We start from the raw sequence: 15,797 nt of genomic DNA on the forward strand, positions 1-15,797 counted from the left end.
GGGGCCCTGGGTTGATTTTTGCACCCCGGCACCGCATATGCTAAAGACGGCGCTGCACATGCGTACTTTGTCCTTTTATCTCCACCGCACCCCACCTTCTGTGTGGTCCCGGGAGCTGTCAACCCACGCTACGCCACTGTATCTCTCTGTGCCAACACACTTTAAACTTTGACGTGACTGTTCTTTCCAAGAGCTCTCTGGTTATGTCACAGCTCTGAATGCATGACTCAACTAAACACACCTTGCTGAGACAACAACACCCCACAATCCCAGAGCTGAAAGTTGAGCTTGAAGAAGCCACCATTCAAGGGCCATCTAATTGCAGAGTTGTGACCATATTGTCTTACATCATGGGTGGGGAATCTTTGGCCTTCTAGATGTTGTTGAACCACATCTCCCATGGCCAGGGATGTTGGGAGTTGTGTAGTTCAGCAGCGTTTGGAGGGCCAAAGGTTCCCACTGCTGCCATATTTCGAAACAGGACCGAAATAATCTCTTTTTGCCTGCATTTCTCTTTATATAGCCATTTTTTGCAAGCATTTCCCCCTAATATAATGCAGTTTTGTGCGCTATTTATGCTAATATGCACATTTCTTTTGCATGAAATTTCCCCAAATATAATATTTGTGCACATTTTTTGGTCGGCACACTGTTTACAAAAATTTGGCTACTGCATAGCATTTGGAAGGCCAGGCTTTTCCGTCACATCCGCACCATAGCTTCAGAGCGCATTTAACACACATTTAAAGTACATGCCTTTGCCAAAGAATCCTGGGGACCGTACTTTGCTAAGGCTGCTGGGAAGTGTAGTTCTGTGAGAAGTAAACTGGAGTGGACAGGTTTCATTAAATGGGCTTCAAATGTATGCCGCAGACGTGCCGAATGTCACAGTGCGGGTTTGCCATGCTGATGTCTATCTGTATCCTGCCTCTACAGACTACCCTCAGTCAAGTGAAGGGAATCTGTGCATTCAAGTCTACCTGTGATTGCATGCCTAGTTTAACCCAGAGATCAGGGCCCTGGATGAAAAGTGAACGGGAAATCTCTCAGTCTCTTATTTTGTTCGGATAAAGCTCAGGAAAAATTCATCTTCAAAAGATCTCTAAAGCTTCTTTGAAAACAAAATGATTAAAGGCTGTCTCTCCTCTCATCCTACATCAGACATGCCGTTAACTGCCTTGCTATCTCTCCCCCCTCCCTGCATTGTAAATGCACGTTTTTTGTCATAGATGCAAGGTTTTTTTTGTCTTAAAGTGAGAATTAACATACTGTTAAAAGCAACGCTTGTGATTTTAACACATCAAAGCAAGTCCCATCATCCTGCTAGTCTTTTTAAATTTAAATTTTAAATACGGGTGTTGGGTACGGACATGAAGATGAACAGGGTGGTTTTTGTGGAGTGGCTTAAACTAATCGATTCACTGGTGGAGAGAGAAAGCGAAAGAGAGAGAGAGAGAGCACATGATCACTGCTATTCTAACCTCATGTACTTGGAAGTAAATGCCACTGAAATCAGTGGAGCTTTGTTCCCAGGTAAGATAAAAAAGGTAAAGGACCCCTGGACAGTTAAGTCCAGTCAAAGGTTGCAGCACTCATCTCACTTTAAGGCCAAGGGAGCTGGCGTTTGTCCACAGACAACTTTCCGGGTCATGTGGCCTGCATGACTAAACTGCTTCTGGCGCAACGGAACACTGAGCTCATGGAAATGCCGTTCACCTTCCCGCTGCAGCAGTACCTATTTATCTATTTGTACTGGTCTGCTTTCAAACTGCTAGGTTGGCAGGAGCTGGGACAGAGTAACGGGAGCTCACTCTGTTGTGGGGATTTGAACTGATAATAAGCCATAGTATCTATGTTCTACCTCCACAGTCAAAGGCAAGATGCCTCCAAGTCAGTTGCTGAGAACCACAACTGGAGAGAGCAGCATTGCACAGTGGAACCTCGGTTTTCGAATGTAATCTGTTCCAGAAGACTGTTTGACTTCCGAAACATTCGAAAACCGAGGTGCAAAGGGTGGCCTCCCAATTCAATAGAGAAAATTGTGAAAAACAACAGATACATGCAGCAGAAGCCATTCAACTTTGAAAACAGAAGCATTTACTTCTGGGTTTTCAGTGTTTGGAAACCGAAACGTTCAGCAATGGAGACATCCAAAAACCGAGGTACCACTGTAGTCAGATCTTGCTTGTGGGCTTCCCAGAGGCATGTGGCTGGTCTCTCTGAGAAGAGGACCCAGCAGCCTCTTCCTACATTTAAAGATATTTATATGCAAGCAGCAACCCAGAAATTTTAGCAACAGTTTTGAAACTAGCTTACTTTTAACACAAGACAACAGGAAGGGCTCATTTAAGGGCTCATTTCTGCTTGTGCCATGTCTATAAAGCACCAGTCTGAGCTGTTTTCTGCTTGATGCATGCTTTCTAGGCATGGGGTCTGAGTGTTTCCCCGCTTGCCTCGTTCTTTTCCAAAGGAAAACCCACTCTTTAGCAACAGATCAGAACAAATGGCAATCTGGGGGAAATCCCAATTGCCATTGAGCGATAAAGAACAGTTTTCCCAGGCACAAGAGGAAGTGTGAATAAGCCCTAAGTCACCCCAGTTGTCAAGAGATGGAGATTTCTTCATGCAGCATCAAGCATTTCCTTGAGGGTCTCCTTTCCACATATTGTCTGCTCTTACCTGTAAGAGTCAACTTAATGGAGCTCTTAGAAAGTCTGAAAGGCGTTTGAAGTATCAATTGTCTCCCTTTGTTTGATATCCGGATAAATTTTTAAAAAGGGTCCATGCTTGCCTCTTTATCTGTCCCCTCCTTGCTCAATTAATAAAACCCACAAGATCAGCAAGGTTATAATTATAAGTTATAATTAACACCGCCAGCGAAGCATTTCTTTGACAAATTGCAGAAACCAGCAAAGTAACTCAACTGGAAAAGAGCAGAAAAACCTACTGGATCATGATCAGCAGTGGCTGGTGCCCCTTGGGATTGGTGGGGTGGAAGGCAGTAATGTCCACAGTAGGTGGAGCCAAAGACAATGGTAGGCGGAGCCAACTAATTTCACTCATGCTCCCTTCCTCCTCCTGTCAGGCTTCAGGGAATCTGATTCCCTTCCTTCATGGCAGGTTGCCAGTAATAGAAAGACAAGAAGCTCTTACCAATGTCTTTATTCAATACTGGTAGAGAGAGAGGCGTAGAAATCTAGCCTCTTTGGTAGTGGCATTGCTCCGAGTCATCTCCTTCTCAGTTGTCAACAGTTCTACCCCACTTATGGTGGCTGCCGAGGGCCAATTGTCTCTTAGTTTTCTGCTCTCCTACTTTCATTGTTTGCCAGGTTCTGGGAAGAGGGGGGCGTCTGGAATGCTCTGTACAGTCATACCTCAGTTATGTTTGCTTCATGTTACTTTCTTTCAGGTTACGTCCCGCGGCGACCTGGAAGTACCGGAAAGGGTTACTTCCGGGTTTCGACGCTCGCACATGCGCACAAGCGCCAAATCGTGCCACGCACCTGCGCAGACATGGCACTTCAGGTTGCACTCTTTTCATGTTGTGAACAGGCCTCCGGAACGGATCCCGTTCGCAACCAGAGGTACCACTGTAGTGATAATGTGTCAGCCAGCTGTTCCTGCTTCTCCCATTATTTCCCAGCTTTGCCCCTCTTCTGTCTCTGAGCAAACCCTCTGCAAACCACCATTGTAAATCTATACTGCCCTCCTCTTCTCAGGAGGTTCAGGAGAAGGGGGAGGTGGTCTCCATCGTTCCTCCTCTGATGTCCAGGCCCTGACACCTCCCTACAGAGTTGTACCATGACAACAGGGAGACTATGCAAGAGGAAAAAGCTGGCATCCGGGACCACCCTCTAAGACTAGTTGGAAGTAAGAGGGCAGGCAAGTGGTGGTTGGCTGGGGACAGACAAAGGGATTAGCCACCACTGAAAGATAATGAAAGCAACACATGCATAGGAGCTGAGTTTCCTGGCTTTGGCTATAGTCCTGCACAGTTTAGGCTGCCCAAACCTACCACTTTCATTACAGTTTAAGAAGCCGAACACTGTTCAGGAAGGCTGTTACTGTGCCCACAGCAGGAGGTGCTCATATGGCTGCAGTTTGCAAATTCATCATGTCCAATGATAACACGCTTGTACGGCACAGCAAATTTAAGAAAGCGGGTTTTTTTCCTCATCACTGAGTATTTATTATATATAACAAATACATGAAAAAGAAAAAAAAACTATATTGTGTGATATAAATAGTTTATTTACATTACAGAAAAAACATCAAGACAATGTATACTATTTCAAATATATCCATACATAATCAAATATAGCTGTAGTACATGTTTTTTTTTTCATTGGTGTAGATTACCACAAATGCAAGGCAACATGTGTAGATCTTTTTGTCTATAATACTGTATTAATTTTTTTTTTTTTAAAGTCCAACCTCTCTGCAGTTTACTTTTTGCCATTGTGGAAACATGCTCTCGTTTAAATTAACCTGGTCGATGCTCTTGTTGTGTTGTCTGAACTGTAGTGCCCTGTGTTTTGCTTCTGCCTGTGAATTCGGTTGCTCCTGGGACATTTCCTGCAAGCAAGAGGGGAAAGGGGAGGGGTTGGAGAGAGAAAAAGAGCATGAAATTTGCTTTGCTAAACGACAGTGGAGGTAACGTAAGGATTGTAGGCCACTGAAGGGCAACTGCCAACATCGGCTGTCGGTACAACTCATCATTCCTTAGCTGCACAGCTCCAGAGCTTTGTGAAAAAAAAGTCAAAGGCCTCTGCACTCTTTCAGAGCCTGTTCTTCAAACAGGAGCCTGAAATAGCCAAAATCATTTCCCGCAGGACACTGCCTGCCTGCAACGAGGGTTATATTAATGCACTGGTTTAAATACCCACCACAAGCAATGCGGCTATGAGACCTTTGGAAAATGTACACACATTCATCGGGGGCACTTTAATATTTCTCCCAAACATCCTCCCAGCTAGGAAAGCACAAATAAAAGAAACAATCGTTGCTTTTCCCTACATTGGCTAACTTAGAATGTACTATTGCATTTCGGGAAGCACAAAGGCAACTCAGATATAAATGACTGTCAGCTCTGCAAATGGATTCTCTTTGTCTGCTCTGTGTTGGTTCGAAACCTGAATTATTCCCCTGTGGGGATAAAAGCATAACAAGACAATGTACGTTTGGGGTATACGTATTTACATTAAAAAAAACGAACAAACCAGGAACACTTCCTTGTGCAACAGGAAGCGCTTTCCATTCATACAATGGTACCGCTGGATCCAAATCGTAGCAAATCCGTGTATGACTAGAGAACAGTGCTTTTTTCCTTGGGGGGGGGGACGAAGGGGTATTTTAAGTAGGTAAATATTTTGTGAATCTTCGTACTTTTGTCCATTTACTGTATTTATTTTCCCCGATTTTAACTATAAAATGGTGGTTTTCTTGAGCCAAAATGAGAGTACTCCTAAACATTTTATATTTTAGAAAAGAAGCGCTGCTAGTGAATAACAGCATGCAGCTGGGACTCATAGACTTACAGAAAAACAACAACAGCTTCCTAAATTTACCCTGCTTAACGTATATATCCACATACCCTCCAACATGCCACGGAGGGGACTTGTGCGACAGCACTGCCCCCCTCCAAAATGGCCGTCTTTGGAAGCAGAATGGCTTCTGTAATTCTGGTATGTTCCACTTAAAGCAGGACAGTTGAGGAGCATGCATCTAGATGTAGCCACTTTCTTTTTAATTACTGTATTTTTCGCTCTATAAGACGCACCTTTTCCCTCCTAAAAAGTAAGGGGAAATGTGTGTGCATCTTAGGGAGCGAATGCAGGCTGCGCAGCTATCCCAGAAGCCAGAACAGCAAGAGGGATCGCTGCACAGAGATCCCTCTTGCTGTTCTGGCTTCTGGAATCCAAACATTCCTTGTTTTCCTCCTCCAAAAACTAGGCGTGTCTTATGGTCTGGTGCGTCTTATAGAGCGAAAAATACAGTAAGTATCTGGAATGCCTGCCTGTCAACCAGGCTGCTAAATTCCCTCCCCTCCCCTCACCAGTTAAGAACATAGGAAGTTGCCTTATACTGAGGCCCCATTTAAAGCACTATGATACCACTTCAACAAGTTTTGGCTTCTCCCAAATCATCCTGGGAACTGCAGTTTGTCAAGGATGCTGAGAGTTTTCAGGTCTCAATTCTCAGAGTTTCCTGAGTAGAGTGACTGATTGTGAAACACTCTGGCAATTGTAGCTGTGTGAGAGGTGCCTTTGGGCACCAGTTCGGTGAACCTTGTTGTCCACTAACTGAGAAGATCTCTCCTCCTCCCAGAGGGGAGAGGTTGTGTGTTCAGCCCCCTGCATCAGCCTTCCTTCAGCTGCCGTGCCATGCCCAGCTGGTGGGCAGAGTCTAGCTGCATTTAACTAATCCAGAATGCGGCAGCTAGACTGGTGACTGGGAGCAGCTGCCAAGACCACATAACACCGGTCTTGAAAGACTTACATTGGCTCCTAGTACATTTCCGAGCACAATTCAAAGTGTTGGTGCTGACCTTGAAAGCCCTAAAGTCCTGTATACCTGAAGGAGCGTCTCCACCCCCATCACTCAGCCCGGACTGTGACGTCCTTCTCTGAGGGCAATCTGGTGGTTCCCTCACTGCAAGAAGTGAAGTTACAGGGAACCAGGCCTTCTCAGCAGTGGCACCTTCCCTGTGGAACAACCTCCCATCAGAATGACACAACTTTTAGAAGACATCTGAAGGCAGCCCTGTATTGGGAAGTTTTAAATGTTTGATGCTTTACTATGTTTTTATATGTATTGTAAGCTGCCCAGAGTGGCAAGGGAAACCCAGTCAGATGGGTGGGATATACATAATACGTTGTTGTTGTTGTTGAATAGGACATCCCTATTTTCATTGGAGACATGTTGGGAGGTATGTATATTTTGTGTATGCATATTTATTCATTTCTATTTTCTTGCATTTGTATTCTGCCTTTCTTCCATCATGGCACCTGAGGTGACCAGGCCCAGACCTGCTTAGCTTCAGTAAGGTGGCAACATCAAGTTGCCTTCAAACCATCTCTCTCTCTCTCTCTCTCTCTGTGTGCGTGTGTGTGTTTAACTAATAATGACTGGAGCACCACAATATATTTGTTACTGGATTTAACACGCACCAAGTTTTGCAACGGCTAAAGAAAAAGGAAATGAAGAGCTTATGCAAATGAAAACGTTTAAGGGCATCAGCTTTTGGGTATCCTTTTATCTACCACACAGTCTAAATTAAATCCACTGGAAAGGTAGGGTCCATGTAAACCAAACCATTTTCTCTGAACACAAACCGTTAACTTGCTTTATGGCCTGAAGTTAACAAACCTGGAGCCACTCAGAAGGATTGCTTGAACAACATGATGTAGTGCCATTTTTCTGTTGAGCAGTTACTTTCCCATCTCCGTCCTTTTTATGTACACTGTATTTCTGGCCGTTTGAATTATCTCCATGTTCCCTGAAACCCACTTTAATATAATGCATTGCCTTCTTGCAGGAGAAGATCTACTCTTGAGGGTAGAGTTGATGAACTCAACTAGGTCGGCAAGCATCTCCAAGCTTCTGCAGACATTTTTCTATTATGCCTTTAGGCTGGGAAAGGATATATGAATTATTTTCTACCTTCTTCCGGCCTGAATGTCATGCTTGTCCTCTGAGCGCAGTGAGAGGAGGATGCTTAGATATATTGGTGGTTTTTTTACTTTCTATAGGAGTGTGATGCCTGCTTCTTTTTAAAATTCTCATCTTTTTGGGAAAGGGATTTATTTTTAAGGCACCTGATTTATTGAAGCAGTTGCAGGACACCTGAAGCAGTTTCACCTTCTCTCACCTGAGGAAGAAGCCCAGGCAAGTCGTGAAGCTGGAGAAAACTCTGAAACTTACCCATCACATGGTAAAGAATGGATACTGGTATTTATGAATGGATAAAACTCACAACTGCCTTACAGAGACCGCCCATTGCTCGATCTCCAAGCTCTCAGTTGCTTGAGATCTTTTTAAGTTGAAGGCTGGACCTGAGTCCTTACTTGTAAGACTGACAGTGCAAACAGCACATATCCTTTTAAATTCCAAAGTCAAGCCCACTTGGCATTCAAATCCATACCAGCATTTGCTAGGCACTCTATGCATTATAAACACCCGTCTCTTCCTGAAGAAGTACAGAGTAACTCCTGAGAATGCAAACACTGATAATCCCTGAGCTATTAAACAAACAGCTTCCTTTTGAATTTTCTACCATTGGGGAAACCGTCTTCCATACCTGTCTGTCTGCCAAACAAACCCCATGTGTTGTAAAAGATGCTGATGCATCTTCTAGGGGGCAGTTATGGAGTGCTTGTCTGGCTTGTGGGCTTCACCAATGGCCCACAGGGACCAAGAGATCACGCTTGTTGTTGTTGTTGTTTAGTCGTTCAGTCGTGTCCGACTCTTTGTGACCCCATGGACCAGAGCAGGCCAGGCACTCCTGTCTTCCACTGCCTCCCGCAGTTTGGTCAAACTCATGCTGGTAGCTTCAAGAACACTATCCAACCATCTCGTCCTCTGTCGTCCCCTTCTCCTCGTGCCCCCCATCTTTCCCAACATCAGGGTCTTTTCCAGGGAGTCTTCTCTTCTCATGAGGTGGCCAAAGTATTGGAGCCTCATCTTCAGGATCTGTCCTTCTAGTGAGCACTCAGGGCTGATTTCCTTCAGAATAGAGAGGTTTGATCTTCTTGCAGTCCATGGGACTCTCAAGAGTCTCCTCCAGCACCATAATTCAAAAGCATCAATTCTTCGGCGATCAGCCTTCTTTATGGTCCAGCTCTCACTTCCATACATCACTACTAGAGATCATGCTAGCACTACATGATGACACGTTGCTGAGAAAGATGGGTGGTGCTAGACAAGTTGCCTTTCAGGGAAGCTTATCTGCCATTACAGATCTTCAGACCGTCTGGGTGTCTCTATTTTCCAGGGACAGCCCCGGATTTACAAAAGCTGTCCTGGTTTCTGATTTGATCCCAGAAAGCCCCGCTTTTTCTTAGGAAATATTGGAGGGTATGGAGTATTGTGACCCCGGGTGCCAAGGAGATAAGTGACTATACAACCTTCAGAAGACATCAGAAGAAATCTGAAGGCAGCCCTGTATAGGGAAGTTTTTTTTATGTTGAATGGTTTTTTATGTTTTTTCTGTGTCTTGGAAGCTGATTTTCATCAGCGAAATGTTGGAGGGTATGGAGTTATCTGGCACCTGAACCGTATGAAGGCAGCCCTGTACAGGGACGTTTTTTTAAAAATGTTAAAATACAAGCATATTTTCTATGCTTGTATATATGTCGGAAGCCGCCCAGTGTGGCTGGGGAAATAATAATAAAATTATTATTATTAGTAGTAGTAGTATGGAATAGGACATCCATATTTTCATAGGTTGTTACAATAATCCTGCCTATGTTTTTATCTGTTTATAGTTTATCTGTAAATATTCAATAAACCATTTCGGTAAGTTTCACCATTTCTGCATATTCCATAAATTTTTGTATCCATTCTCCCTTTGCTGGAACTTCTGCTTCTTTCCATTTTGGGGCAAGTAACATTCTTGCCGCTGTACTAGCATACATGAACAAGTTTCCATACAGCTTAGGTAGTTCTGTCCCTGTAATTCCCAAAAGAAAAGCTTCTGTTTTTTTTTTTTTAACAAAGGTTATTTTAAACATCCCAGTAAGCTTTCACCTTACTACAAGACCACCACATATGACAAAAAGAACCTTCTTTCTCATTACATTTCCATTGCTTATTTGATTTAGTAAGTTAGTTCTTGGTATGAGCTTTCGTGTGCATGCACACTTCTTCAGATACACATGTATCTGAAGATACACGTGTATCTGAAGAAGTGTGCATGCACACGAAAGCTCATACCAAGAACTAACTTAGTTGGTCTTTAAGGTGCTACTGGAAGGAATTTTTTTTGTTTTGACTATGGCAGACCAACATGGCTACCTATCTGAAACTGGAACTATTTGATTTAGATTTATACATTTTTGCCAACTTTAACTTGGTAAGAGCACCTTGGCCTCATTACTAACCTTGTAATGCAGAGGACTACGACGCAGATGACAGCAATCTGGATTGTTCCAATCACTGCTGCTATTAAGACGTACTGAAATCGTACAGGGCCAGGAACCACATATAAAACGCTGTAGTCCTTTTTTTCACAGTGTTCTCCAGTGTAGCCTGCGTCACACCTGGAATGGAAAGAGACACGTTGACTCCTTCCCTTGCGGTAGTTCATAGCTGCATTGCATGAGCCACAAACCAGGCATTGCCAGAGAGATGCTGTGTTGCAACTGCACAAGAATGATGCGCGGCAGCTTAGGGTGTAAGAAGGCAGCCATTTCCATTCCAACCCATCTTCGTCACAATCAGCACTGTTTCCATTCCTCTGCAATTCAATTCCGACCAAATACTGCTTTATTCATCTGGCTGCCTGCTACTTACTGTAATCTATGCAAGAACAGTGATACCTCGGGTTAAAAACTTAATTCGTTCTGGAGGGCTGTTCTTAACCTAAAACTGTTCTTAACCTGAGGTACCACTTTAGCTAATGGGGCCTCCTGCTGCCGCCATGTCGCCATCGTGTGATTTCTGTTCTCATCCTGAAGCAAAGTTCTTAACCCGAGGTACTACTTCTGGGTTAGCAGAGTCTGTAACCTGAAGCTTCTATAACCTGAAGTGTATGTAACCTGAGTTACCACTGTATTTTCGTACCTTACAAAGGGTTGTGAATTTAACGTACCATATTTTCTCGTGTATAACACACCCCTGTGTATAAATTTAGAAAACTGGGGGAAATTGCCCAGAGCTGCTGAGCTTTTTTTGAGGAGGGATGCCCAGAGTTGTTTTGACAGCAGAAACAGCCAGTCGACAGCAGCCCTAGCCACATACACCAATCAACAGCACAATCGCCTCTGGGATCCTGCTGCTCATCAATCCCCCATCCCCAATCTGCACTATCCATATATAAGACAACCCCCAATTTTTGAGATTCTATTCTCATAGAAACAGCTCGTCTTATACATAGAAAAGTACGGTAAATAATGACACAATTACTTTCACGCCATTCATTTCAGTGCAAAAGAAACAGAATTGAAAGAGGGGTGGGGACATTGATTACTTATCGTTTGTGGACCAAAAAGAATAAACCCATCAGATACTGGATTGATGTCTGTTTTGTACATGGGATGAATAAATGAGCACTGACAATTTCTTTTTTCTTCGGAATTCACTGACACTCCTAGCCGCAGCTGCTTTGTATATCTTACAAGATAACCAAGGAACTTTCTTTATGCCTCAGTTACTTTTTGGATATAAGAGGGTTGGAGGTGTTGCTGTCGTTGTTGTTTGGTACTTTTATGATGATTTCCTATACCAAAACCAAAATTTTAATGTGTGCCATGCTGATATTTGTGGGAAATGCCTCCTGGAAGAAGCTTAATTTGTTCTAGGCAACTGCTCTCATTTTGAAGTTGATGTATTTGATTTATGTATGTATTCTGTTTATGCTTTGCTTCTCATAAAATGTCCCCAAATGATTTAACAATAAAAAGATCAGCAATCACACACACAGAGAGACGATTTCAAGTCCAATGCAGATACAGACTGAAATAAAGGTCTCCATTTAAAAAGCTAGTTGGAAAGGGGTATTTTTATTTCTTTAATAAGCAAATGAAATGTTTGTTCGTTCGTTTATTATACCCGGCCCACCATTCAAATTTTCAAGACTGCTTACAATCATTTTAAACGTAAAAAACAAGATGCAAACACACGTAGCGATGGCTGTGTGCAATCTCCGGTGCCAGAGGCCGGATGCCTCTGAGTAAAATAAATGGTAAAGGACCCCTGGATGGTTAAGTCCAGTCAAAGGTGACTACAGGGTTGTGGCGCTCATCTTTCTTTTCAGGCCGAGGGAGCTGGCGTTTGTCTGCAGACAGCTAATGTGGCCAGCATGACTAAACTGCTTCTGGCACAATGGACACCGTGACGAGTGCCAGAGGACATGGAAGCACTGTTTACCTTTCTGCCGGAGTGGTACCTATTTACCTACTTGCACTGGTGTGCTTTCGAACTGCTAGGTTGGCAGGAGCTGGGACGGAGCAATGGGAGCTCACCCTATCACAGGGATTCAAACTGCCAAGGGGGGCACTGCCCGTGGTGAGCATCCCGGGGGCAGTGGCAATGTCACCCCCCCCTCAGGGATGACACCTGGGGTGGACTGCACCCACCGCATCCCCCTTCCTCAGCCAGTGGTTGTTGTAGCTCTCAAGTTCTGCTGGGTTTCTTGGGACAGTAGCTGTTGGCTGAGCGTAAGGAATCAACAGATAATTAGGGCTGCTGAGCTTTTTTGGGGGGGTTGAGTTTTTTGGGGGGGAGGGACAAGGTTGTTGCGCTCCCCCCTTATTTAGTTCAAGTTGTTGAACTATTTTTATGGAAATTTGCCCCCAAAACCAACTCTTCCAACATAGTTTGCCATACGCCCGGGTTTTCCTGGACATTTTAACCAAATTTGGAAATTCCAAATGTGTGGCAGCCCTAGGATAATGCCTGGCGAGCAAGCCTGTGCTCTTAGGAGCCTTTTAAGGGCTGCATCAACATACGTTGCAGGAATGCATTTCTAAACAGCTTAATGGTGCTGCATAATTTAGGGCAGTTCTACTACATACATTAGGTGCCTCGTTACATAATTTAGATCCAGAGTGGATGGGGTCTTGGCAATTATTATTTTCCTTGCTGTATCAAGATAGCATGTGTTAGCAAGTGTGCCTGTTCAGTTTATCATTAGCCGCTCGGTTTGGGGAAAGTGTTACCTGCAAGATGGTTCCAGCATATTTGCAGAGTGTTCACATTTTCCATGCATGCAGAAGCCGTTATAATGTTCTGGACAAGGAATGTAGATTCCCCTGGCGCTTTCTTCAAGTTTGTTGGCATTCTCTGTAAAGACAGATGAAAAAGAAAACCAACCTGTAAGTGTGTAGCATAGTGAAGAAACAATAACAAAAGACATATTTGCTTCAGTGTACTGCATAACAGATTGAGGTTGAATCCTGACAAGACAGAAGTACTGTTTTGGGGGGACAGGGGGCAGGCGAGTGTGGAGGACACCCTGGTCCTGAATGTGGTAACTGTGCCCCTGAAGGAGAAGGTGTGCAGCCTGGGAATCATTTTGGACTCACAGCTGCCCATAGAGGCATAGGTCAATTCTGTGTCCAGGGCAGCTGTCTACCTGCTCCATTTGGTACACTGGTTGAGACACTACCTGTTCACAGACTGCCTCACCAGAGTGGTGCATGCTCTGGTTATGTCCCACTTGGACTACTACAATGCGCTTTACTTGGGGCTAGCTTTGAAGGTGACTTGGAATCTACAACTAATCCAGAATGTGGCAGCTAGACTGGTGACTGGGAATGGCCACCAACACCATATAACACTGGTCCTGAAAGACCTACATTGGCTCTGAGCACAATTCAAAGTTTTGGTGCTGATCTTTAAAGCCCTAAACTGCCTTGGCCCAGTATACCTGAAGGAGCGTCTCCACCACCATCGTTCAGCCTGGACACTGAGGAGCAGCTCTGAGGGCCTGCTGCTAGTCCCTCATTGCAAGAAGTTAAGTTACAGGGAAGCAGGCAGAGGGTCTTCTCAGTAGTGGCGCCCGCCCTGAGGAACGCCCTCCCATCAGATGTCAAAGAAATAAATAACTATCTGACTTTTAGAAGACATCTGAAGGCAGCCCCATTTAGGGAAGTTTTTAATGTTTGATGTTTTATTGTGTTTTTAATATGCTGTTGGGAGCCGCCCAGAGTGGCTGGGGAAACACAACCAGATGATGATGATTAAAGAGCAAATACTTTAGGCTCCCATTTAAGTGCAAGAGGATATACTGCAATAGGTTAGCACTTTTAGAAAGGTGTGTAGCTTTAAATAAATGTTTCCCGAGAATGAAGTAACATGCATGAGGAGGGTTGCAAACTTGTACAGTACAGTAGTATCTCGGGTTGAGAACTTAATTCATTCTGGAGGTCTGTTCTTAACCTGAAACTGTTCTTAACCTGAGGTACCACTTTAGCTAATGGGGCCTCCCGCTGCTGCACCGCCGCCCAATTTCTGTTCTCATCCTGAATCAAAGTTCTTAACCCGAGGTAATATTTCTGGGTTAGCGGAGTCTGTAACCTGAATCGTATGTAACCTGAAGCGTATGTAACCCGAGGTACCACTGTATCTCTAATTCATGGGAATGAGCCTGTCAAAGTAATCCCCTTTTACAACCCATTGATTCGGGGAGAGAGTCAAGCATATTCAGAGCTCACTCCCGCTGGAATTAAGGAAAGACACCAATAAGAACATTGTTAGCTGCTTTACGTCAGTTTGAATTCTTTGTCAATATATCCCAAATATGCCTGCTCTGGAAGGCAGCAGTTCTCCACAATTTCATTCTCAGTTCCACCCAGAGATGTCAGGGAGTGAATCTGGGACCTTCTATCACCGAGCTAAGGTAAAGGTAAAGGTAAAGGGACCCCTGTCCATTAGGTCCAGTCGTGACCGACTCTAGGGTTGTGGCGCTCATTTCGCTTTACTGGCCGAGGGAGCTGGCGTACAGCTTCCGGGTCATGCAGCCAGCATGACTAAGCCGCTTCTGGCGAACCAGAGCAGCGCACGGAAACACCATTTACCTTCCCGCTGGAGTGCTACCTATTTATCTACTTGCACTTTGACGTGCTTTCGAGCTGCTAGGTTGGCAGGAGCAGGGACAGAGCAACGGGAGCTCACCCCGTCGCAGGGATTCGAACCACCGACCTTCTGATCGGCAAGTCCTAGGCTCTGTGGTATAACCCACAGCGCCACCCGCGTCCCTATCACCGAGCTAAGGCCCTTCCTCAAATATACAACTGTATTGCAACAGTCCGAGGCCTGTAAAGGCAGGTTTGGCTTTACAATCCAAGCTGCTAAGGCAATATGAGATCATAAGTCAAAAGAGGATTCATTCTTTATTCAGGCATATGCATTAAGCAATACTGAGTGTGAATGCAACAGAAAATATTTACTGTTCTCTGGCTGCAATATTTAGATTGATGTAATGTGTTTAAATTCCAAGAGACATCTGCAGCATCCTTACTAATTTTGCAAAAACATATAGAATCGACAATTAGGCTTGATAAACACATTTCGAAACCTCTCTTCTGGGATAAAAATGCTTAGGTAGGGCAGATTTCACCCCCAATGTGGACTTGGCAATCAGCTCATTTGTATTCTGTTACATGTACATGAAACTGCATTATTCCGTTATGCCTTTTCTAAGGTGTAAATGGTGAACATGTGGCCCTCCAGATATTTCTGAACTACATCTTTCATTATTCCTGAGCACTAGGTAAAAGGGTAAAAGGTAAAGGACCCCTGGACAGTTAGGTCCAGTCAAAGGTGACTGGGGTTGTGGCGCTCATCTCGCTTGTCTGAGGCAGAGGACAAGATCGGTCCTGCCAAATTCACATGCAGAAGCCGACAAAGTCTAGCAGTTGAATCTCATTCCAACACTGAACTGCAAGCAAAGCTTAGCTGTATCTTCCACCAGAGGGGAACAGCCAACACCATCAACAGTTGCCACTTGAGGCAGCTGCCTCACTCTGCCTAATAGCTAGGCCGGCCCTAAGTGACAGGAAGTATATTCTAACCTTCTATAAGTCGTTGTAGGGATATCGTGGAGTGGAGAGTGAGGTCTGGAGGGAGCACACTCC

The 15,797-nt window shown here is 44.4% G+C and overlaps 1 protein-coding gene across 1 annotated transcript in view; it reads right to left on the reverse strand.

The window, feature by feature from the left end:
- Nucleotides 1-4,477: 4,477 nt before the first annotated feature.
- Nucleotides 4,478-15,797, reverse strand: part of TMEFF2 (transmembrane protein with EGF like and two follistatin like domains 2) — a 245,730-nt gene continuing 234,410 nt past the window's right edge. Inside the window, exons 8-10 of the mRNA XM_081898074.1 lie at nucleotides 12,879-13,002; nucleotides 10,101-10,259; nucleotides 4,478-4,575 (exon numbers count right to left, since the gene is read on the reverse strand). Coding sequence (XP_081754200.1) covers nucleotides 4,479-4,575; nucleotides 10,101-10,259; nucleotides 12,879-13,002 — 380 coding nt within the window. The 3' untranslated portion in view covers nucleotide 4,478. The remainder of the gene's footprint in view (nucleotides 4,576-10,100; nucleotides 10,260-12,878; nucleotides 13,003-15,797) is intronic.

The sequence above is a fragment of the Podarcis melisellensis genome, assembly GCF_964234715.1.
Source record: "Podarcis melisellensis genome assembly, chromosome: 1".
In the NCBI taxonomy this organism is placed as follows: Eukaryota; Metazoa; Chordata; class Lepidosauria; order Squamata; family Lacertidae; genus Podarcis; species Podarcis melisellensis.